Genomic DNA, 23,753 nt, shown 5'->3' with positions numbered 1-23,753 from the left:
CAAGATGACCAAACTTTGTCTCTCATATTTCGGACATCTTGTCAGGAGGGACCAGTCACAAGAAGGATATCATGTTTAGTAAGGTGGAGGGTCAGAAAAAAAGAGGAAGACCCCCAACGAGATGGATTGGCCAAGTGGCAGCATCGATGGACTCAAACATGGCAATAGTGGTGAGGTTGGCCCAGGATGGGGCAGTGTTTCATTCTGCTGTGCATAAGGTCGCTATGAGTCAGTACTGACTCGATGGTACCTAACAACAACAACCTGTGTTTAAAACCTCGCTCTAACACTGGGTAGAGGATCCATTGGAGGGTGCTGGAGTGGAAGCAGGGAGACCAAAGAAGGAGCTGTTAGAGGTTTCCTGCAGTGTTTTGGCTAGGGTGACAGCCAGGGAGATTGAGGACAACGGATGCGTTTGAGATGTGTTAGGGATGAGAGATTGGGTCAGGTGAAGTGTGGGCGAGAAAAGCTTGAGTGTTTACTATGGAGGAGTCTGGTGTGGGGGTGGGGGTAGTGTCATCAGGGCCTTGGACCTCACTTTCATCCTGTCAGCTTTAGTTAGCAAATTTCTGGAGTCCCAGGAGGGAGGGAGCCCCATGAACCATAGCTGCCTCTGCTGGCGAGTGAGTGTCACCCCTTTTCTGTGTTCAGATACCTGTCTGAAGAGGAGGTGCTGGACACCGAGAATCCGTTTGTGCAGCTGCTTGGCGGGGTGGTGTGGCTGATCCGCAATGGAAGCATCTACATCAATGAGAGTCTGGCCACCGAGTGCGATAAGACACAGGAGACTGGTGTGTATGGGGCAAGGGAGGTGAGGCACGGGACTATTGGCAGTAGCTCTCTTGAGTCTTCAAACAAATGCTTCGAGAGCATCTACTTTGTTTGTTAGTCTTTAAAATTGTGTTTACAGAGCAAATTGGTTTTCCATTCAGCAATTTGTACACATTTTGTTCCTAACATTGTTTGCGATCCCCACAATGTCACAACACTCTTCCCACGTCCTCCCTATGTTTCCTGACTCTATTCATCCTTCTTCCCTGTCCCCTCAACCTTCTAGCTTTATCCCTGTGAAAGTGCCGCCCTTTTCATCTCACCTGGTTGATTGCTATAAGGAGTGTTTAGGTGAAAGTTGAGCCATGCAGATGAGTTCAGTTCCAGTCTTGAAGGGTGGCTAAGGGTCATAGAACCAGAAAGAAGTTTAGTTTTTTTAATGATTCTGAGTTTTGTCTCACATTATTCTCCCATTCTACCCTGTTGTAGGATATTCTGTTCTTTTGTGATCTTTTCCAGAGCATGCTGTGGGAGCCAGGCACCATCTTAGGCTCTGGTCTCAGGGTCATGGAGGTTGGGGTTTGTGAGGTCCATTAGTCCCTTGGACTAATTGTTTTCCTGTGTCTTTGATTTTCTTCACTCTGATTTGCTTTGCATGGGGAGAGACCAGTAGTTGTAGTTTGGACTGCCGTTAGGCAGCTACTTTGTAGCTGGCATTGTTCTAGGTTTGTTGTTGTTGTTAAGTGCCGTCGAGTCGGTTCCGACCCATAGCGACCCTGAACAGGGTTTCCGAGGCTATACTGGGTACAGGAGGTTAAAACAGGAGATTCCTGCTCTTACTGAATCTATAATAAGAAACGTAGAGTTTATACATTACATTGATATAAACCAAAACCCACTGCCATCCATCGATTCTGACTCATAGCATCCTTGTCGGGCAGAGCAGAACTGCCCCGGGGGGGTTTCTCAGGCTGTCTGTCTTTACGATTGCCTCATCATTCCCCTATGGTATAGCTGGTGGGTTTGAACCATTGGCTTTTTGGTTAGCAACCAAAACACTTAAGCCACTGCATCACTGGTACTCAGTTTACTAAAAGGGAAAGATTAATGTTAAGACAAGAGGTGATGTGACGGTTTGTGTAGCTGCTAAGCAGGTGCGGTCTGAGAGTGGGGGCAGGGAGCCCGGGATGGAAATGAAGAGGTGCCGATTGTTCATAGAGCAGGATCACCGAGAGCCCGTTAGAAGTGCAGAGTCTCCTTGAAGGACCTCTAGGTCAGTTGTGGAAACACAGTCCGTAATTATACATTGTGCATCCTGGTTTGGTTTGTGACATCTAGGGTCTTTAACCTTGCAAGCAGTCACCTAAGAAGCAGCTATTCGTCTCTTTCCACCTGGAACAAAAAAGAATTAAAAAAAAAACAAAAAACAAAAAACAAAGACTCAAGGCAGCAATAAGTCCAAAGAACCATAGCCTCTTCTAACCTGAGACCCCAAAAGACTACCACCAGCTACCACCATCAATCACTGTGACCAGGACCATAATACGGGTCCCCGTTAGAACAGGTGAAAAGCATAGAACAAAATTCAAAGTTAGAAAAAAAAAAAGACCAGATTTACTGATCTGAATGAGAGTGAAGGAACTCCGAGACTTTCGTGTTAAGATAACTTTCTAACTTGAAACTGAGGACTGTCCTGGAGGACACCTTTCAGACACTTGATAAATGGGCCCATAAGGTAAATACTGACATGCCGGAGGATACGAGACCAAAAGGATAACATTTGCCCTAAACCAAAGATGAGAAGGCAGGAAGGGACTGGAAAACCAGACGGACGGATATGGGGAGTCCAGGGTAGAAACTGGGAGTGTGTTGATGCATTGTGAGGATTGCAGCCAATGTCAGGGAACACTTTGTGTGTGACTGAGTGAATTATGTAAACTTTCACCTACAGCACAATAAAGTGTTCAAATAAAAACAAGAAATGCAGTGACTCGGGCCTCCTGGGTACAAGAGTGCGTTTTAACCAGGGTGGTTCTGCTGGACACTTGAGTGTGAGAACTGGTAAGGTGAAGAGCAGGCTACATTAGACTGGACAGTCCTGAGACGTCTCATTAAGGCACTGACTTCTGTTAGACAGGAACTATTCAAACAGCTTAGGGAATGGGGCTCACCCAGCCTGAGCATGCAAAGGCCTCCGGACAGAAAGGGATTGTGGGGACAAGCAGCAGGCCAGAGCAGGGTCATGTAAGCGTGGGGTGGGGGGTGGGGGTCATATGGTTTTTACCAGGAGGGTTCGCCTGCTCTACTGAGCCTGGATGGGCTCAGGCAAAGGGGAGGGAGGCTGTTGAAGCATCCAGCGAGAGGCGATGGTGGTATGAACCAGAAGTTGGAGAGCGGTGGGTGGGCCAGCAGAGTGGGAGTCAGGAGGCCTCCTAGAAGGCCCAAGGTCAGCTACAGTGCTTCTCTTCCAGGTTCTTTCAGCAAATTTGTGAACGTGATCTCCGCCAGGACAGCCGTGGGCCATGACCGGGAGGGACAGGTGGTTCTCTTCCATGCAGACGGACAGACAGAGCAGCGGGGGTGAGTGCTGGGGCCGTGGGGCCTGGGCTGAGTCGGGCTTTGTGCAGCCTCATCCCCACCAACAGCTGTCACTGGAAGCTTGCATGCTGCTCTGATGCTGAACAGGTTTCAGCATTTTTCCAGACTTGGATGGACCAGGAAGAAAGGCCTGGCTACCTAGTTAATGAAAACCAGACCATGAGAATTCTGGGGATCACAACTTTCCGATCCACAGCTAGTCATGAGGATGGCACAAGACTGGACAGTGTTTCCCTCTGAACCCCCCACATGCTCTCTGGTCCCCCACCTTCCCAGGAACGAGGGTACCTGGTTATCCCACTTCCAAGAGCTCACCGAATACACACACTTCCCCTCACAGTTTCCCCATTACAAGGTCTCTTCCCTCCTGTGTCCTAGTTAGAAGGGAGGAGACCTCGGCTCCAATCCCAGCTTGGCGATTTGCTAGCTCTGTGACCACAGACAGGACTCAGCTGAATCTCTCTGAACCGTAACATCATCCTCCATTAGCTGAGTGGATGTGTTTGCTGTTGCCTTTTAACAGATGAGTATTACATAGCATCTATTGACTCAGTCCTAGTATTCTGGGCCAGACATCTAAGAGAGCTCCATCGGCTTCTGACTTCAGCCCACAGACAGAATCTGAGTGTCAGCCAGGCAGGTTCTTACCCGAAAATTTTGGGAAAGAATTCACTTCCAGGCTCACTCAAGTCGTTGCGGGATCATGTTCCTTCTGTCTTAGAACCAAGATCTCTGTCGTCTTGTGATTCTTCGTGCGTCAGGTTTCTCTCACTTTTGTTGCCAGGTGTAGAAAGGCCTCAGTTTTTAGGACTAACTCCAGATAACACAAATTCCTCAGGGGTATGCTCGTCCCCTCCCTCGTCAGTGTGCCGTACAACCCAACACAGTCACAAAGATGGTTCTGTCCCATCCACAGCCTTCAGGGCTCAGAATGGGACATCTTTGGGGCTGCTGCAGAAATCTGCCTCCCACAGTGGCTGTGATCTTGTCCACTGTTGAAAGTCGGACCAGTTAGACCTGATGCAATGGTGCCTCCGGCGGTCAGCAGTACTGTCTTCTGCCGCAGTATCAACCTATGGGAGATGGCGGAGTTCCTGCTGGAGCAAGGAGTGGTCAACGCCATCAACCTGGACGGAGGTGGCTCGGCCACATTCGTGCTCAACGGGACCTTGGCCAGTTACCCGTCTGATCACTGGTAAGCCCACCAGGCCTCCCCGCCCCCACCAGACCCCTGATGGGACCCCCAGCAAATACTGAGTATTACTGCGTTTTTACATGTGGAAGATTGGCGGCCACCCTGCTTCTAGCAGCACATGCTCACTTCATGCCTCTGTCAACGTTTTGGTCATTGTTCATCATGTGATTGCACAGTTCCTAGATAGCAATTTAGCGTCACTGTTTTAGCCACTTATTGTTTTGAAGTGCCGTCAAGTCGGTTCTGACCCATAGCAACTCTGTATAGGGTTTCCGAGGAGCGGCTGGTTAGCTTGAATCGCTGATCTTGCAATTCAAGCTGACTTTGCAGTCCAGCGAATTAACCCACAGCGCCAAGCACTGGGAAACCCACAAATGAATGCTGTTGGCTGTATTACACAATTCACTTAAATAAGGAGGTCTGAAACCAAGCCCCCAGTCTCTCTGAGGTTTGCCTGTACTTAAGAAGACCAAGACCACCATGCCTGATAAAACACAGGGTTTGTGATAAAGAGGAAGACCCTCTGCAAGATGGACAGACAGTGCAGGACCGGGCAGTGTTTCCTTCTGTTTTGTGTGGGGTTGCTGTGTGTTGGAACCAACACGAAGACACCTCACAGCAACTACACTAAACACTGTGCCAAGCTCTGGGGATACTGCAGCGAACAGACCAGCCATGGTCACTGTCTTGCTGCTTCACAGTTAGTGTGGTGGACGGCACGTAGTTCATTGGTATTCCAGGTCCACCGAGAGTCAATTCTGGCTCAGTGCTAGAGTGGTTGCCTTCCATGGAGGAGATCAGGGTTTGACTGCCATCCAGTCTGCCTCCTGCATTCGTCATGGAAGCTTGTGTGGTGATCTGATGCTGAACCGCTTTCAGCAGTTGTCTTAAGACTAGGAAGAAAGGTCTGGCTATTGGCTCGTGAAAATCAGCCCCATGAGAACTCTGTAAATCACAATAGTTTGATCCACATCTAATCGTGAGGGTGGTACAGAACCGGGCATGTGTATTCCGTTCCACTGTGCCTGAGTTGGAGCCAACTTGATACCTAGTAACGAAGCTAAAGACCCAAGCCTATGAAGGTGGTCAGGAAAGACCTTCCGGAGGAGGTGGCTAGACAGGGCTGAGGGCAGCCTTCCAGGCAGTAGGAACAGCAAGCAAAGGTCCTGTGGTAGGATGAATTGTGGGTGTAGATGCAAAACCCAGTTACTGTTGAATTGCCTCCAATGCCTGGTGATCCGGTGTGTGTCAGAGAAGATCTGAGCTCCGCCAGCTTCTCTTTGTTGCATGGAGGCTGAGGACCCGAGAAGCACAACACAGACCAATTCACCAGTTTCTCTGCGTCCTGCTCAGTGACTTAGATGAGATTCTTCTGGTTACTCCATAGGGTTTTCAGAGGCTGATTTCTTGGAAGTTCATCACCAGATCTTTCTTCCGAGGTAGACTTGAACCTCCAGACTTCCAGTTGGCAGCCAGGGCCATTACCCATTTGCAACACCAGGAACTCAGGAACCCATAAGAGGCCAGAGACGTGAAGGTGGAGCGAAGGCAGGAAGGGGTCAGACCCCAGGGGCTGCAGGACAGGGTGGCCAGCAGATTGGCCTCCCCTCACACGCAGCCCTTCCCCTGCAGCCAGGAGAACATGTGGCGCTGCCCCCGCCGTGTGTCCACAGTGGTGTGTGTGCGCGAGCCCCGCTGCCAGCCACCCAACTGCACAGGGCAATGCTGGCAGGGCAAGGACTGCATGGAGCTGGACTGCGGCCTCTCCCACTGCAGCGGGCACGGACTCTGCACAGAGAGTGAGTTGGGGCTCTGGGAAAGTGGCTCCCCATTCCGCCTGGGCCCTCCTCACCTGCCCTCTTGGTCTTCTCTTGGCAGCTGGCTGCCGCTGCAAAGCTGGGTGGACCGGATCCAACTGCAGTGAAGGTAACAGTCTGGCCCCAGGCACGTGGGGGAGGGTGACAGGGCAGCATCAGACTCGGGCCGCCTTAATTCCCCTTGAGGGTGTGGAGGTGGAGCTGCATCCCTGCCTACTGCTCTGGAAAGTCCCCTGTTGCTGTATGAGTGTCCCGGGGCTGCCTCCACAAACTGCCCCCCACTGGATGGCTAAAAGGAGCTAGTGGTACCACCGGTTGAGTGATGGGCTACGAGACAAAAGGTTGGCAGTTCAAACTCACCAGCTGCACTCTGAAGAAAGCTGTGGCTGTCTGCTTCCGTGAAGACTGACATTTTTAGGGACCCTCTGAGGTAGTTCTGTTGTCCTGTAGAGTCACTGTGAGTCACAATGGGCTCAGTGGCAGGAGACTGCATTTTAGGTTTGGGTGACTTAAAACATTAGAATTGTATTCTCTCACTCTGGAAGCCGGGTGTCCACAGTTGGCAGGACCACCCTCTCTCTGAGAACCCTAAAGAACCCTTCCTTGTCTCCTCCTGCTTCTGGTAACAGCAGGTGTTATTGGCTTGGGGTGGCATCGATCCAGTCTCTGCCTCTAGCTTCATGTGGCTTTTTCTCCTGTCAAAGCCAGAGCTTCAAACCAGTTCTCCCCAGTTCAGTCACTACCAATGAACAACACTAGGATGGACCTAAATTTGTAAACTATGGTGTCCTGGAACCGTGGCCAGAATGAGAACCATTATGGGTTGACACCTGGTAAAAATAAAATCTCATAGAAAACAAGGGCAGAATGCACACTGTATAATAACCAAATCTGTCAACCCACAGAGTCAGAAACTGCGGTTCCCAGCTCAAAGATGGCGCTAGCCACTTAGGTTTGACGGTGTGTCACTCTCCATGGTGCTGGAAATAATCAGTCTTCCACATCAGTCTCCCGCACACTCAGCACTTCCAAGTCTCCCATTCCAAGGCTTCAACCCTTTCTGGTTACACCCCACCCATTGCTGGCGAGTGGGTTCTGACTCATAGGGACCCTGTAGGACAGAGAGTCGACCTGCCCCACAAGGTGACAGGCTGTAAATCTCTACGGAGCCAGACTTTCTCACTCGGACTGGCTGGTGGGTTTAATCCACTGACCTTTAGTTAGCAACCCAGCACTTAACTCATTGCTCCACCAGGGCTCCTTTTCATTCTAGTTGGTGGTTTGGAATTCCAATTTCACTGCGTCGACCCTGACTGGACAGTTCTGAAGCATTTACACACCCAGGTCACGTCTCCCCTCGCTTGCCTTTTCAGGACACTAGTCATTGGATTTCAAGCCTCCTTACCCCCCCAAGTCCAGGGTGATCTCACATTGAGATCTTTAGATTAATTACAGCCATAAAACCCTTATTTCCAAATTGACTTGTCCATCAGCTAAGTGCTGGGGTGCTAACAGAAACGTTGGTGCTTAGAACACAGCCAGTGGCCCTGCAGGGGGGAGGAAGACTTGGCAAATCTGTTCCCCTTAAAGATTCCAGCCCAGGAATGTACAGGGTCAGTTCTACACTGTAATACACAGGGTCACAGTGAGTCCGAATAGTTTAGATAGGCACCTAACAACCTGTGCCCAGACTTAGGACTTGGATATAGCTTTTTGGGAGACAGTTCAACCCACTGTAAGCACCCACTGCTTCAAACCATTAAGCGGCTTGCTTTTGCACATAATGGAAACCCCAGTCTGCTTGGCCTGACGTGCCAGCCCCTGTGTGCGCATCTGCCCTCATCGCCTTCCTGCTTTCCCGGCCCGGTTCTGCCCAGGTGCCTGGGCCACCCTCTTCTTGAATCTGCAAACAAGCCAAGTGATTCCCTACCTTTCTCTTCCTGTCGAGAAAGGTCCCTGAACCACTCCTCCATCTCCAATCTGAGCATAAATTTGTCACCTCCACTGAGAAGCCACCCCTCACCAAGCTCAGTACCCTGGCCCACACCAGAGGCTGCCACGCTCTGCCCCTTGCCCTGTGTTGTGGACTGACTGGCTTGTAGAAGTCTCTCTCATATTGCCATCTCTGTAAGAGTGGGACTTGGGTCTGATGGTGTCTGATGAACATGTGACCCGCCAGGCCACCCCGGGGCCTGAGACCCTATTGTTGACCCTACGGGACTGGCCTAGGAAAGAGCAGGGCCAGGTTCTGCAAAGATTCCTCCCTCCTCCCAGCTTGTACCAATGGTTCCTTCGGGGCGAACTGTGCTCAGAAATGCCACTGTCAGAATGGAGCTGCCTGTGACCCAGTTTATGGGACCTGCACCTGCCCCCCTGGCTTCACTGGAGACGTCTGTGCACAGGGTAAGCCCAGGTGGGGCCACTTGGCCAGCCAGCCTGGAGAGACCAGGGGGTACCCTGCAAGGTTGGCCCTGGGGGGCAGGACAGGGGCGTGTCCTCTGCATGCCCATCCCATGTGCTCAGGAGGCACTGATTGGCTGCTCCCTTGTGCAGAGTGTCCGCTGGGCTGGCACGGGCCGGGCTGCCGGAGCCCTTGCTCGTGTGAGCACCAGTGTCCCTGTGACCCCCGAACTGGCAACTGCAGCCTCAGCTTGTCACCAGCTGTGACCAGCCTGCTCTCCCAAGGTAGGTGCCTCTCTGAATACACCTCACCCCCCTGTCCCTGGACCTGGAGGTCATGGGCCATCCCCCTCCTGCCCCCTCAGCCTCAACCTCTGTTTTCCAGTGAAGCAGTGTTTTCCGTCACCCAAGACCACCCTGAGGGCTGGAGAACTCTCGTTTTTCACAGGGTAGGTTGGCTTCCCAGGAGTGGTCCCCTTACCCTTGGCCTGATGCAGTGCCTAACCTTGTGGGCGGTTCTCAGGTGGAGCACAGGGACCAGCAGAGGTGGGTGAGTGGGACACCAAGACAGGCTCAGGGGTCTCAGGAGGCACCCCCTCGAGCTCCAGCACTGAGGGGTTGGGAGGGTCTCCACCCAGGTGCCCCCAGAGTTCCTGCCTCACTGTGTCTAGGATGGAACCCCAGCTGACACTGATGCTGCTGGTTAGGAATCCTCTTTGAAAACCTGTATTTCCAGGGTCCTGGCTTCTGGTGTCTGGTCTCTGGAGGTGGGACCCAGCTAAAGGGGTGAATGAAAGCCCCGGTCTGGAGGTGTCTCCTGGGAGCACCTTACAAATGCAGACCCCCCACGCCACCCTCACCCCCACATGCTCTGCCCTGGTATTACAGGGAGGGTCCTGGATCTGCATTGTTTAACGAATTGCCCAAGTCATACTCCAGCCACAGTCTTAGAGCCCAGTGTGGGACTAAAGACTTGCGGGTCCCCTCAGCAATGGCCAGTCCAAACCCACCGCTGTGGAGTTGACCCTGACTTCTGGCGACCCCGTGTGTGTCAGAACTGCACTGCTCCACAGGGTTCTGAATGGCTGACTTTTAAAAATGTTTTCTTGTGAATTATGTGATAGTTAGGGCTGACTTTTCAGAAGTGGTTTGCCAGGCCTTTGTCCTGCTACTGGGTGGGTTCTGTTAGCCCTCTGTAGCCAACCTCTTGTGCCGCCCACTGACCTTACTGTAAGAGAAGCCATTAAGGGAAAAAGAACCCTAAGGTTACACTGAGTGAAAGGCGTCCGTCCATCCCAGAGGGACGAATGTTATTAGAATCTCCTTTTTTGAAGTATTTGTACACAGGGTCACCCTGAGTCGTAATGACGATAGCCAGGAACCCGGGTGGAGCAGCTGTGTTCTCTAACACCTGGGCTCACTGTGAGCCGGGGGCCAACTGCCTGGCAGCTCACAACAGCAATCCTAAAAGAACAGAAGGTGTGGCAGCCGTAGGCCTACATCCACGTGCTTACTGGCCCCAGTCCTTGTATGTGTGAAGAGTGAGCCACAGTCCCCCGCAGGACCCTTGTGCTCACTGTATGGTCCGTCTTGGAAGGCCCCTGACTTGGTGGCCCCGAGTCGGCCTAACCACCCCCTCTCTGTTGGGTGTTTCTTTCCTGCCCTCACTTAGCACCACCTGGCTCATCCTCACTCTGACTCTGGTGTTTCTGCTGCTGCTGAGCACTGCGGTGAACGTGGCCTTGCTCTGCAGTTCCAGGGTGGAGCGGAACCAGCGGCACCTAGATGGAGATTACGCCTACCACCCCCTGCAGGAGATGAACGGGGAGCTCCCACAGCGGAGGAGGAGCAACAGCTGGGAGCCACTCACCACCCCGTCAAGGACCGAAGCCTCAGGCTGCCCATAAAGGTCTCTCCTAAAGACTCATGTCTGCGTACGCCAGCAGCTGCAGGGGGCATTCCAAGGCCACGGGCATGGACGCGCCCCAGTGGCCACTGCGCTTCACCTGTCCTGCTTGGGGATGGGCACCCCCAGTAATACCCTGCTTGCCAGAGAGACTCCACCTTCCCCTCACCCGTCTGCATCTGCTGCCCGTGAGGACCGTCCACTAGGGCCCATCCCTGTGCCAAAGAGCCCCCAGCCTGCTAGAGGAGGGGCTGCTGGCGGCCGAGTTCCTATGACTAAATCATGGCCAAGTGACAAGTCCCAGCCGGTCTCCTTGACCAGCCTCAGCCTTCATGGCCTTCTACTGACCTCATCACGGAATCTGCCAACTTAGAATTCTGCTTCCTGTCGTAGGAGCTCCTTCGAAGGGACCATGGGTACGACAGAAATCTCCATGTTTACAGACAGTTTTGTGCTGTACCTAGAGAGTTTTCTATCACTTGAATAAATTGCTATAATAAAAGGGACCACTGGATGGTGCCAGGATTGAGAGTCACCAACACTGGGGCCCTCTGAGGGCTTAATGGGCTGGAGGCAGCACAGATGGTTTCTGATGGATGGCTAACAGGTCGGCGGGTTCAAACCCACCCAGCAGCATTGCAGAAACAGACCTGATGACCTGTTACTATAAAGAAAAACTCAAAGCCATTGCTGTTGGGGAGGTTCTGACTTAACAGCAGTCCAACAGGACAGGGAGCCACAAGGTTGGCGGTTCAAATCCACCAGCCGCGCCTTGGAAATTGACTTGATGGCACTTGACAACAACAACAACATAGGACAGAATAGAGCAACCCTGAAGGGTTTCTAAGGCTGTTACCTTTATGGACGCAGATTGCCTCAGCTTTCTTCCCATGGAGCAGCTGGTGGGTTTGAACCACTGATCCTTCTGGTGGCAGCCAAGAGCTTGACAGTGCACCACCAGGGACCCTTCCATAATGAAAGTCCCATGGGACAGTTCTACTCTGTACCCCATGGGGTCACTGTGAATCACGGTCTACTCATTGGCAACGTGTTTGGTTTGCTTTTGGAGGACTTAGCAGAGAGGACTTCACCGGAGCCTTTTATTTGACTTACACATTTCATTGTGATTTAGGTGAAAAGTTTACATACATGTTGGTTTTCCATTCAACAACTGCACAGTCTCCTGGCATTGTTTGCCATCCCCATGATGTGCCACACCATCCCTTCACCCCAAATTTCTTGTTTCTGTTCATCTGGTTTCCCAGTGCCTCCCCGTCTTCTCGTCTTTGTCTTGGGGCTAATGTCCCTTTTGGTCTCGTTGATTGTTCTGGGAACATTTTTCTCATGGTTGGTGATGTGCCGTGGAGTTGCTTCCAACTCATACTGACTCTGAACAGGGGTTCTGAGGCTGTAAATCTTTACGGGAGCAGAAAGCCTCATCTTTCTCCCCTGGAACTGCTGATAGTTTCGAACTGCTGACCTTGCGGTTCGCAGCCCGATTCATAACCACTATGCTAAATTTTAGATGCCAATATGTTATTTGGTTGACAAGTGACAGAAGGGCTTTCCCAGTCCAGCAAGTCTGGTCCTCATTCTGAATTTCAGTTTAGTTCTACGTTTTTCTCCCCTTGTAACTGGGACCTTCTATTTTGTCCCTGGTCAGTAGTGGTAGCTGGGCGCCATCTACTTCTGGTCTCAGACTAGAGGAGGCTGTGGTTCATGTGGGCCATCGGTCCTTTGGAATAGTCTCTTCCTTGAGCCTTTGCTTTTCTTCATTTTCTTTGTTTCAAGCAGAAAGAAATAGTTGTTTCTTAGAGGGTCACTTGCAAACTTTGAAGTCCGTAGATGTTACTCCTGTAGAACACTGTCTTTATATAGGCACTGCTATACCAGTTGGTCTAGATGGTCCCAAGACTGGTCCTACACCTTCAAGCCCAGTAGCTCAGTCCTGCGGCATGTTTGATTATATCTAAGAGCTGTCATAACCGTGCTTTCTACATGTTCTGTTACATATATGAACATACGTGCAGCACACACAAATATGTACAAGGGGGCTTCAGAAAGGTCATGGAGAAACTAATCTTTTAACTCCAACTTTCCATGAACTTTTTGAAGTCTCTTCATGTTAAAAAATGCACCACCATACCTTTATATGTATTCACACGGGTGCTAACCTGAGTCTCCAAACTCTTCCAGCAGAGGTCAGAGATGAGCAGCCCAAAGCCAAATCCAGCTCCCCAGGGCATTTTGTCCAATTCAGTGCTTCAATGTTTATGATTGGTTCTCACTCAGCCTAGTGTCTTCAAGGTTCACCCACGTCATAGCGTGTATCCGAACAGGCACACACATCACCTGGAACATGTACTAAGGTGCAGAGTCTGGGATGGGGACTGAGATGCATTTCTAGGAAGTTTCCAGCCTTTGCTGCTGCTGGTCCACAGACCACATACTTTAAGTGGTTGTTAAATGCCGTCTACTTGACCCCCAAGAAGATGAATTGGCCAAATGGCAGCATCGATGGACTCAAGTGTGGCAACAGTAGTGAGGTTGGTCCAGGATCGGGCAGTGTTTCGTTCTGCTGTGCATAAGGTCTCTATGGGTTGGTACCGACTCAATGGCACCTAACAACAACAATACTTGGCTCCAAGTCAATAATGAGGGTTTCTAAGGAGCAACTGGTGGGTTTGAACCACTGACCCATGAGCATCACACCAGGACTCCACTTTGGGTAGCAAAGGTTTTAGTCCACACACTGTTTTGTTGCTGAGATGATACTCAACAAAATATATATCAAGTCAACCATTATCTACATTCAGTGCCTGGTTACATTCTCACTGTTCTGAGATGTTCCTCCCCATTAACATCAACTCACTGCCCTCCAAGGTTCCTATCTAATATATCAAGTTGCCATGGTAAATTTCATCCCATAAAGGTAGTTCTTGGAGTCCTGGTATGGCGCTCGCTGCAGGATAATGCGCTAGACCGCAAAGTCAGTTTGAGCTGCAAGGTCAGCCGTTCAAACCCACTAGCTGCTACTCAGAAACCCTATACAGGGTCGCTATGAGTTGGAACCAACTCGATGGTGCTTACCAACAACAAAAGAGTTCTTAGGAAGAATATAAGGTTCAAGGCAGACATTCTTTACTAGTGAAGCTAAACTGTTTAGCTTTAAGACTTCAGGGGATATTTTTGGTTGCAGGTTTAACCAGTTTATATAAAATGTAGATCAGTTACGAGATCCAGAGATAACTCAAAACAGCCCAGAGTTCTGGTGTCTCTCACAGAAAGAGCTCCACAGTCTTGAGCTGGTCAAGTCAATTCCAACACATGGCGATCCTGTATAGGGTTTCCAAGGAGCAGCTGGTGACTTTGAACCTCCAACCTTGCAGTTCAAACGGCTTTGCAGTCTGGCACATTAACCCACAGCGCCACACCAGGACTCCTTTAAGCTGGTGTACTGGGACCCATTTCAGTGGGATCGTAGAATATGAGTCCTTGTGTGTGATGCTACTTTCCCTCAGCATGATGCTCTCAAGATTCCTCCAGGTTAGAAGGTCACATCTCTTTAGGGCTCCATGACATTCCACCTTATGGGCCGACTACATTCTGTTTATTCATCGCCTGGTGCCAACGCTGCAGGTTTTCATCGTAAACTGCCACATCTGCATGGTCCTCCGGGACTTGGTGTTAAAACTCCACTGGGAAATATTCACTGTGTATTTTGCTTTCTTTTTGTGAATAAAGTTACCCCAGGGAGCACTGATACATTGTTCCCACGTTCAGGGGAAGGAAATAGCCAAAGAGCTTTGGACCAACTCTCAAGCACCTTAGCATCCCCAGAGTCCTAGTGGCGCAGTGGGTTAAGCATAGGGCACTTAACTGAAAGGTTGGCGGATCCAACCCACCAGCTGCTCAATGGGAGACAGCAGAGGCAGTCAGCTTCTATAAAGACGAACAGTCTCAGAAGCCCTCAGGAGCAACCCTACTGTGTCCTCCAGGGGTGTGGGGAGTTAGAATCCACTTGAGGACAGTGGTTTTGGTTTGGGTCTTAGCTTCCCTTTGATGTGTTCTTAAAACAAGGCTGGCTGCACATCAGATTGTAACCCCCAGGGAAGGTTCTAGAATATCTACCCAGATTCACTGATTCTGAATCTCAGGGTGGGAGGTCCAGGTTCTAGGAATGTACAGAGTGCTGTGGAAACCATCACCCTGAATGCTTCCAGCTCTGCAGAGTACATCTGTCTCCTCTGTGTTGCTGCTGATAGCCCAGTTAGAAAACTACAATACTGTGTCATCAATTTTGCAGAAATCTAGGCCCCGGGTGTGTGCAGGGGGGGGCGGGGGGCAGCACCTTACCTGAGGAGAGCCTGAGCCCTGTCCCACTCATCCTCCCTACTTGGCTACTAACCGGAAAAGTTGGTGGTTCAAATCCACACAGAAGCACCTCAGAAGAAAGGCCTGGTGATCTGCTTCCTAAAGGCCACAGCCATTGAAAACCCTGTGGAGCATAGTTCTACTCGGACACTTGAGCTGCCTTCAGTTGGAGCACCAAAGACTCAAACCCACTGCTCTGGAGGTGGTTATAACTCAGCAACTCTGTAAGGACAGAGTGGAGCTACCCCCATAGGGTTTCCCAGGCTGTAAATATAGGAACAAACAGCTTGCTGGTGGTTTCACAGTGCCAACCTTTATGTTTGCAGCAGAGTGCTTAACCACTGCACCACCAGGGTGCCTTAGAGCAAAGGATATTTTTTTCCTGGCTACTATTCAAACCCTCTGTTTTATTACTAATTCTATTTGTTTATTATTAACTTCCAGGACCTTGTCTCAGGTCCTAGAAGCAGGACCTGAGACAGGAATGTGAGGACAGTGAGCTCGTGCTGGAGAGACAATGGGGCTATATACATGGTGCATCAGTAAGGGGTTACCGCTGTGGGCAGCTGGGGCTCAGCGCTGCAGGACTTCTGAGAGTGTGTGTCAAGCACGTCCCACGCTGTGCCGCTTGAGAACAAGAAAGCTTCTCTTGGATGTACCAGCTCCTGCTCATCACTGGTGGAGGGTCAGAATGTGGACCAGAAGTCTCTCAGTCAACAGTTTTGTGTGCTGGGCAGTTCTCACATCAACCAACAGGCACCTCCACTGTGCTGGTGGTGTTCTATATAAAGCATCAGCACCCAGAAATACACCACAAAAAGCTTCAATCCTGGGCTCAGTGGGTGGACTCTCAAAGGCATGACATTGACATGAAATAGACATGGAATATACACGTGTGCACAAGAGTACACATGCGTGTCGTGTGTCAGCATGCTTATTCCCAACTTTCATCAGATTCTCAGTCTCAGAAAAAAAAAGCTCCAGGAATGTGTTAAATCAGAGGTTTCAATCTGTGTTCCTTGGAGATATCAAGGAACAATGTCTGAGGATGGAGAAGTTCCAAGCCCCAGCCCTCTGACACCAGAGAGCTGCTCAGCGCCCTCCTTCCAGGCCCTGCCCCAGCTCCCTCAGGGCTGGCTGCTACAGCCCAGACCTGCCTCCTGGCGCCCCAGGTTCCCCCAGGGAACAATCCTGTCACAGAGACCCACGTCAGCAGTGACCCGATCCCAGTCGTGTCTGCCTCAAGTGGCTCTGTGTTGCTCTGATGGGGCCACACCCACACATTAACTGTTCATTTGCTCACCCACAGTTAGAGACCGGAGACACATTCACAGAAAATGACTGCATTGTATCAGAGCAGGTGAGGGTGGGTGCAGACAGGCGTAAACAGGTGTAAACAGAGAGGGGCCATACAGCCTTTCCTCACCCAAATGACAGTGAGTGGCCTAAAGTTCCAGTGGTTCTGTGATCTGGGTCGCAGCCAGCAGCCTCTTCCCCGGCCCCCAGTGCTCACAGGAAATGTGGTGGCACCTCAGACAGGCTGTCCTTGGACTCCTGGAGAGAGCGGCCAGGGAAAGATTGGGATCTGGAACATTTCCAAGAACTCATCTATAAGATTCCTGGGTCAGCAGTGCAGAGTGGGCCCCCAGGATCTGCAGTTTAAACAAGGGACCGAGTGAGCCTGCTGAAGGCAAGTCATAGCTTGCATGACTTGGGGAAGAGGGCTGCTTCTGGTGACATCTGCCTGGTCACTGGATGCCACAGTATCAATAACTGGGCAGTTATCTACAGAGCAGACTCAATGGTAGCTTATTCCAGAGCAACGCTACTCAATCTTTTTTGTTTTTAAATCATCCCTCCTTAGCCAGTAACAAAAAGATTGAAGGTTCAAGTCGATTCCGAGGCACCTTGGAAGAAATGCCTGGCAATCTACTTCTGAAAACTCAGTTACTGAAAACCCTGTGGAGCACAGTTTTACTCGGACACACATGGAGTAGTCAGAAGTCAGAATTGACTAGACAGTAATGGGTCTGTTTTGTTTTAGGAGCCCTTCTGATTAGGGGGAGTTCTGGTGTGGCGCTGTAGGATAAAGCATTGGACTGTAAGGTCAGTTTGAACCACAACCTTGGTGGTTCAAACACACCAGCTGCTTCTTGAAAACCCTATACAGAGTCACTGTGAGTTGGAACCAACTTAACGACACTTACCTCTGATTAGGGAGCCCTGGTGGCAGAGTGGGTTAAGCTTTGGTCTGCTAACTGAAAAGTTGGTGGTTCGAGCCCACCGGGCGCTCCATGGGAGAAAGGTATGGTCATCTGCTTCTACAACCTTGGGAGCTCTAAGGGACAGTTCTGTTGTTAAGTGCCAGCAAGTCGGTTCCTACTCACAGTGATCAAAGAACAACCGGTGGGTTTGAACTGCCACCCTTGTGGTTAGCAGTCCAGTGCTTATCCCACACCAGGATTCCATCCTCTAGGGTCACTCTAAGTTGGAACTGACAACAGTGGGTTTGACTTTTTTCTTCCTAATCACAGCTCCTGCCATTAAAGTTTCCTATCACTGATGTTCAGGCTGTATATATGTTTATGTCTCTGTGCTTTAGATGTTAACAAAGGTAAGCTCCCCACACTACCATACCACCAATTTTTGACCCCTTGAGGAAGCTATTTACCCTTGTAAGGATGCTCTGTTGTTGTTGTGTGCCGTGGAGTCGGTTCTGACCCATAGCGACCCTGTACAGGGTTTCCGAGGCTGTAAATCTTTATGGCAGCAGAAAGCCTCATCTTTCTCCCACAGAACAGCTAGTAGTTTCGAACTGCTGACCTTGAGGTTCGTAACCCGATTCGTAACCACTACACTACCAGAGCTCCAGAGCCTCTGGAGCCTTCTAAACAACAGCTAAGACATTCTTGAACAACCACAGGGACAACCCCAAGGTTTTAGGAAGCAGATAAGAGCTTATATCCAAATCTAAAATGTTTAATGCTTCTGGTTGGAGCAAATGATCAGGCAAGCAAGGAACACATTTTAGGGACTGAAACAGGTATTGTGAGGGGAAACGTACACTACTCTCAGTGAATAATTGCTATCACAGAGGGGGAAACATCACAGAAGGCAGAGTAGGAAGAAAATCTTAAAGTCTGCTTATTCCAAAACATCCTCTTGAAGGTGGGGGGAGGAAATGTCACTTCAGTGGATGCTCTTCTGGGTTAGTGGATTTGCAGAAGATTCCAGAAAACGCAAGCTGCTTCCAGAAGGAAGAACCTAACTGCCCACCCAACCATGTCAGAAGTTAACAGTTTGATACCCACTGGACCTGGACCTACGCAGCACTCTGAAGTCTTCTGTCCCATGAAAGACAGGGACAAGTATCTTGGGGAAGGCCCCTGGAATCCCTGGATGAGAAGCACTGAATAATCGGAATAACAGCTGGTGTTTGCAGAGCATTTCTGTGTGTTCTACAATGTGCTAAGGATTTGACAGTAGCTATCTCTCTTTGTACCACTACAACCCAGTGAGGTAGGCACTGCTATCCCCATTTTACAGATGAGGAAACTGAGGCACAGAGAAGTTAAGTCACCGAAAGAAAGGCTGGGGTTTGAAAACCACCCTGTCTAAATTCGAGCCCCAGGGCTCCTCAAACAACATGGTGCCTGGGGAGGGGGTTGCAGCTAGCAGTTGTTACTGCTCTTGCTGTTCTAACCAACCAGATGGAAAAAGATGTCAACCCGAGTGGTTTCCAGACCTTGGGATGGGGATATATAAAAGTCAGAAACTCCCATCTTTGGAGTTTTCAGTCTAAACATTCTATAGACAAGAGGAAGGGCTCCTTGATAATGCTGTTGATAGGCCATGAAGACCCCAAGCATGGGAGGGGAACCAGAGGCAATACCAGCATGGTTACCTGCTGTGGTGTGGCCATGATGGTCCACTGGGATCTGACCCTCCTCCATCTCACTGTCACTGCTGGGGGGAACACCAATCACAGGACACCCAACCCCTTGGCCAATACAGGTCGCAGGAGGAAGCACCTGACTGAAGCAAGTCCAATCAGAGCGTTTTTCTGAGATTTGAGATGTGGAAGAGGTCCTGAGCCATGGGGTTGAAGGCTTGGCACTGCTGGGAGTCACCAGGTGGAGGAGAGAATAAGGCCAGTGTGCAGACAGATGCAGAGATGAGAGACTGAGCCCTGAGGAGCTGGCTCCTGGATCCAGCTATACCTGAAGGACACTCAACCCTCCCAGCAATAGGAACCTGTGACTTCCCTGCTTGGCTTAAGCCAGCAGTAAGTCAGTTTCTTTCCAGGGGAGAGAAAATGCTCATGAGTTCCGAGGCTCCTCATTCATCCCTGCCATGAAAACTGGGCTATTGCCGGCAGGTTTCTCCATCTCTGGAATCAACAGACTTGAGTAATTCCAGTTATCTAAAGCCAATGAAAATCCCTCCTTCTCTGAGCCCTGACCCTTGACAATAAACATAAGGAGACCAACCTAAGCCTCTACCATTGCTTTTGACTCTAATGACAGATGTTACTAACACGTTCTTTCCAATGATGACCGATATCTACAGAGACCCGCTGTTATTAACACATTCCTTTCCAATGTCTACCTCCAGACAGAAACCACAGAGGGGCTCTAAGACCAGCCGCTGTGCTCGTAGCCTCTGCAGGAGGGGAAAAGAGGAGAAGACAGAGGCACCCTCCAATTCCAGAGAGAGCTGATCCCCAAACACTTCCAGAGTTATTACCTGAGACCCACAAGAAGAGCCAACACAAAGCCGGAGGAGGCCCTTGCTCTGCCGGGAGGAAGATGTCACTAAAAAGAGCAACCTCTGACTTTGGTCCAATCATTCTGGCCCTTTGATGGGATGATGATCCCCATCCCTGTAAATTAACCTGTTGCACAAGGCCAGTAACTCTGGGGGTCATCCACAGAAAGTCCTCAACTCCAAGGTCCCCAAGAGAACACCACTGCTGAGCACTCAGCCCCTAGACTGGAGGTTAGGCTGCTGTTGAACCTGCATTTCCCTTGCAGACATATACGAATAAGACGTGGGCAGGGCATGAGGCAATAGAGACAGGTGAGGACTAGGGCAATCCCACCCAGGGTACAAGGGCTGAATTTTAAGGAAAAATTCCCAATGTTTAGCTCACTCTATAGACAAAACGAAATATTCCAAAACTAAGGGCAGGTGGCCAACTGGGAACCTCTGATCTGTTGCCACTTTTGTTGCTGTTTCTAAGTGTTTTCTAGTCTGTTTCAACTCCTAGCAACCCTGGAGAGGGTTTCCAAGGAGCAGCTGGTGGGTTTGAACTGCTGACTTTTTAGTTGGCAGTCCAGTGCTGATTCTACAACGCCACACCAGGACTCGGTTGCCTCTTTTAGGGCCCAGGAATTGAGGGGAGAATGGTCCTCGGATACCAAGGAGACCCAAGAATCTCCCTTCCAGGAACATACAGAAATTTGAGGTCAATGTTGGAGCTGGTTCTGTGAGTCAGATCTGCCCCAGGGCAGAACCAACAAAGGAAGATTCTGACGCTGTGCTGACACCTGGATCCAGCCGCACCTGAAGCCCCCTTAGGCTGATAAGTTACATGCACCAACAAATGGTTACCCTTTTTGGTCTAAGCTACTGGGAGATGCATCTCTGTGACTTATAACCAAAAATAGCATCTTTAAACTGATACCCAGGAAATAAAGGAGTCTGCAGGGGCGTATAGGACAGCCTGAATTGCCTCACTGCTGCCTGAAACTTAGCAAAAGGCCCAGACATCCCCCTTTCTTCAGATCATGGATGTTCGGGGCTAGGTTGAGCACTGGGAAATGGTTTTTGCTTCTGGACTGGGCTCCTCCCCACAGAAATAGTCTATGGCTTATACAACTGCTCAACCACAGACATCTCGGAGCACTGGGCATCGCCCACAGAATCAGATGCCATGGTGAACCCCTGCCATCTTGTCTGCCTAGCGCCCTAGCCCCTGAGGGAACTTCAATATTCTCTTGGGCACCCATTTGCCCATTCAGTCCATATGGTTGGCCCTTAAGAGTGTACATGTTACCCAGGCTGGCCAACCACTGCATACACCCCCTGGTCACATGACCCTTCTGCTGGCCAATCTGTGTTTTCTGTTCTTCTGGCCTCTGCGATTGGCTCAGAAATGTGCAGGGGACCCTGTTAAAGGAGACTCAAGTTCGGGGCAGGGCATTCTAGAACTTCAAAAGAAAACAACACTTTCTCTCTTACAGCTGCTGAGGTAGGGAGGGGAGCCAGTGGTGCTGGGGGTCCCCTGCATGGGGAAGGCCTACCTGAGAATGAAGAGGACCCAGGAGAAAGCAGAGCAAGACAGGGAGAGAGCAGGGCGAACTCTGATGACATCATCACTTGAGGCCCAAGACCCAGGTGGCCCCATTGTTCTTAGAGTGACCCCCTGGACTTTCCTTACAAGGTTCTGTCTGTTGCTTGCAACCTCGAGGCCTGGACCTAGAGCCTCACACGCACACAGACTCCAGACGCTGTGACTTGGGCCACCAGCCCACGTGGCCCCAGGCCTGGCAGCCAGCTGGTTCCTGGTTCTGGACACTTCCGGATGGCTGTGGGGGTGCTATCTGGAGCCGAGGGAGCTGCTGTTGGACTGGCCGGAGGAGGAGGAAGTGGCAGCGCTGAGCTGGGAGAAGCCACTGGTGCACGATTCCAAGCTGGTCATGGAGCCCCTGGGAAAGCAGGGCACAGTGTCACCTACCTGTGGGTGGAAATGCAGCACAGGGGCTGGTCCCCAGCAGAGGGAAAGCTGTTGACATTGCAAATGAGGTCCCAGGGTTCGCAACACAGGGCTGGTAACCTAACCACCAGGGGCTGAGTCAAGGGGGACATAAAGATGAAAAATTAAGTCCAGCCCTTCTTCCACACCACCTCCAAACAGAGAGCTCTATCCCCAAACAGACCTGGACACAGCCTGGAAGTGTCCCACCCCACCTCCGGCCTCACCTGCTCTGCCACTCTGCTCTCAAGTCACATTGGCCTCTGGCTGCTCCCTCCAGCCTCAGGATCTTTGCATGTGCTGCTATGTAAACACTCTTTCCCCACCCGGCTTTGTTAGGTGAACTCTACTGCAAACTTCCGAGCTGCAGAATTTGATAAGTATGGACACAAACTATGTCTGCTCTGTCCCACATGTCCCACAAGCACACGGGTCTGCTGAGCACTTGAGCATGGTGGGAACAACTGAGAACTGCATTGGTCCGTTTTGCTGCAACCTAGCTGTTGCTAATTTGCATTACTACACCTGGCTGGCACAGTGAGCTGCGGTGTGGTTCTCAGAGCTTTGGCAGCTGTATGATGATCCCCACGACGTGATCTGATGTGATGAATAAGTAAGAGGACTAAAGGTGCCATACAGCACCCCAGGGTGTGGCCGGCAACACCTCTTATCTTACAAGATCAAAGGAGAGAGAAGTGGGCAGAGAAGGACAGACCTACTACCACCAAGAAACCAGAACGGGAAATGCAGCGCCTCCTTTGGACCCTGCGTTGTGACGCTCCTAGACCCAGGGCAAGACAGATGCCAAGATGCATGGAGATGTGCAAGGAACGCTGGGGCTACAGATGCTGAAAGGAGACTAGGGCCTTCCCCTTGAGACAACAGAAAGAGACAGGCTTCCTCTACAGCTGGTCCTGAATTTGGACTTCTAGCTTAGTGGTTACAAGTCAGGCTACGAACCCGAAGGTCAGCAGTTTCAAAACTACCAAACGTTCTTCAGGAGAAAGAGGCTTTCTGCTTGCTCCCGTAAAGATTTACAGCCTCTGAAACCCTATGCAGAGTCACTAGACTGGGACCTGACTCCACAGCACACTGCCACCAGCAAACAGTTTGCTAAAGCTGCCCCCTCATGGTAATTCTGTCAAAACAGCACCAGAAAACTAATTCACAGGCCTGGCAATCTGCTTTCCAAAGGCCACAACCATGAAAACCCCGTGGGGCAATTCTGCTCTGTACATGCGAGTCCTGGGGTGATGCTGTAGGTTAATGCGTTGGACTGCAAAGTTGGTTTGAACCACAAGGAAGGTTGGTGGTTCAAGCTCACCAGCTATTCTTTGGAAACTCTATACAGGGTCACTATGAGTCAGAACTGACTTGATTGTGTACATCAACTCCGTATACACGGGATCACCAAGAGTTGGATTCCAGTTGACCATAACTAACAACTTCCTTCAGAAAGCCTCCCTGACACACCCTTCCCAGAGCTAGGGCCCTTTCTGAAGTCTCACAATCTGGAGGGTACCCACACCCCCAACCCGGAAGGGTGCTCAGGAATGTGTGGGTCTGGCCCGCAGAAGCATCCCAGTCCCCTGTTCCTCCTACCTGAAGTCCTCAGACGCCAGCACTTCATAGTAGTAAAGCAGTTTGCACTTGGGGCCGGGGCTGTGCAGGGCAGTCAAGACATCGTCCACACCAGGGAGGCTGCAAGCCATGCTGCTGGGCGCCCCGTGCATCTGCCACTGCAGCAGATAGACGCCAGGCCAGCGGGTGACATGGGAGCCCTGGAAGACAGAATCCATGTGAGGTCCTGTTAGGTCCAGGGCCAGGGCTGAGCTTTCACAGGGACAAGTGGACCCTGCCTCCTGTGTCTGGTGGCACAAGTGGTTAAAGTGCTCACTGCAAACTGTAGGTTCAAGTCCACCCAGTGGCACCTGG

At 50.8% G+C, this 23,753-nt stretch overlaps 2 protein-coding genes across 2 annotated transcripts in view; one reads left to right on the top strand and one right to left on the bottom strand.

Annotated features, from left to right (window-relative positions):
• Window positions 1-431: 431 nt before the first annotated feature.
• On the top strand, window positions 432-10,819 carry NAGPA (N-acetylglucosamine-1-phosphodiester alpha-N-acetylglucosaminidase). The gene is given in 11 exon segments (XM_006878423.1): window positions 432-448; window positions 652-791; window positions 3,243-3,351; window positions 4,436-4,564; window positions 6,197-6,363; window positions 6,443-6,490; window positions 8,656-8,784; window positions 8,935-9,066; window positions 9,167-9,230; window positions 10,454-10,613; window positions 10,616-10,819. Coding segments are annotated over 11 exon segments (1,299 nt in total).
• A 10,843-nt stretch (window positions 10,820-21,662) lies between these two features.
• Window positions 21,663-23,753, bottom strand: part of SEC14L5 (SEC14-like 5 (S. cerevisiae)) — a 48,135-nt gene continuing 46,044 nt past the window's right edge. The window contains exons 14-15 of the mRNA XM_006874898.1: window positions 23,421-23,599; window positions 21,663-21,771 (exon numbers count right to left, since the gene is read on the bottom strand). Coding sequence (XP_006874960.1) covers window positions 21,663-21,771; window positions 23,421-23,599 — 288 coding nt within the window. The remainder of the gene's footprint in view (window positions 21,772-23,420; window positions 23,600-23,753) is intronic.

The sequence above is a fragment of the Chrysochloris asiatica genome, unplaced genomic scaffold (genome assembly GCF_000296735.1).
Source record: "Chrysochloris asiatica unplaced genomic scaffold, ChrAsi1.0 scaffold00305, whole genome shotgun sequence".
Taxonomy (NCBI): Eukaryota; Metazoa; Chordata; class Mammalia; order Afrosoricida; family Chrysochloridae; genus Chrysochloris; species Chrysochloris asiatica.
The sequence above is the reverse complement of the archived record's forward strand: the minus strand, read 5'-3'. Positions and strand labels throughout refer to the sequence as shown.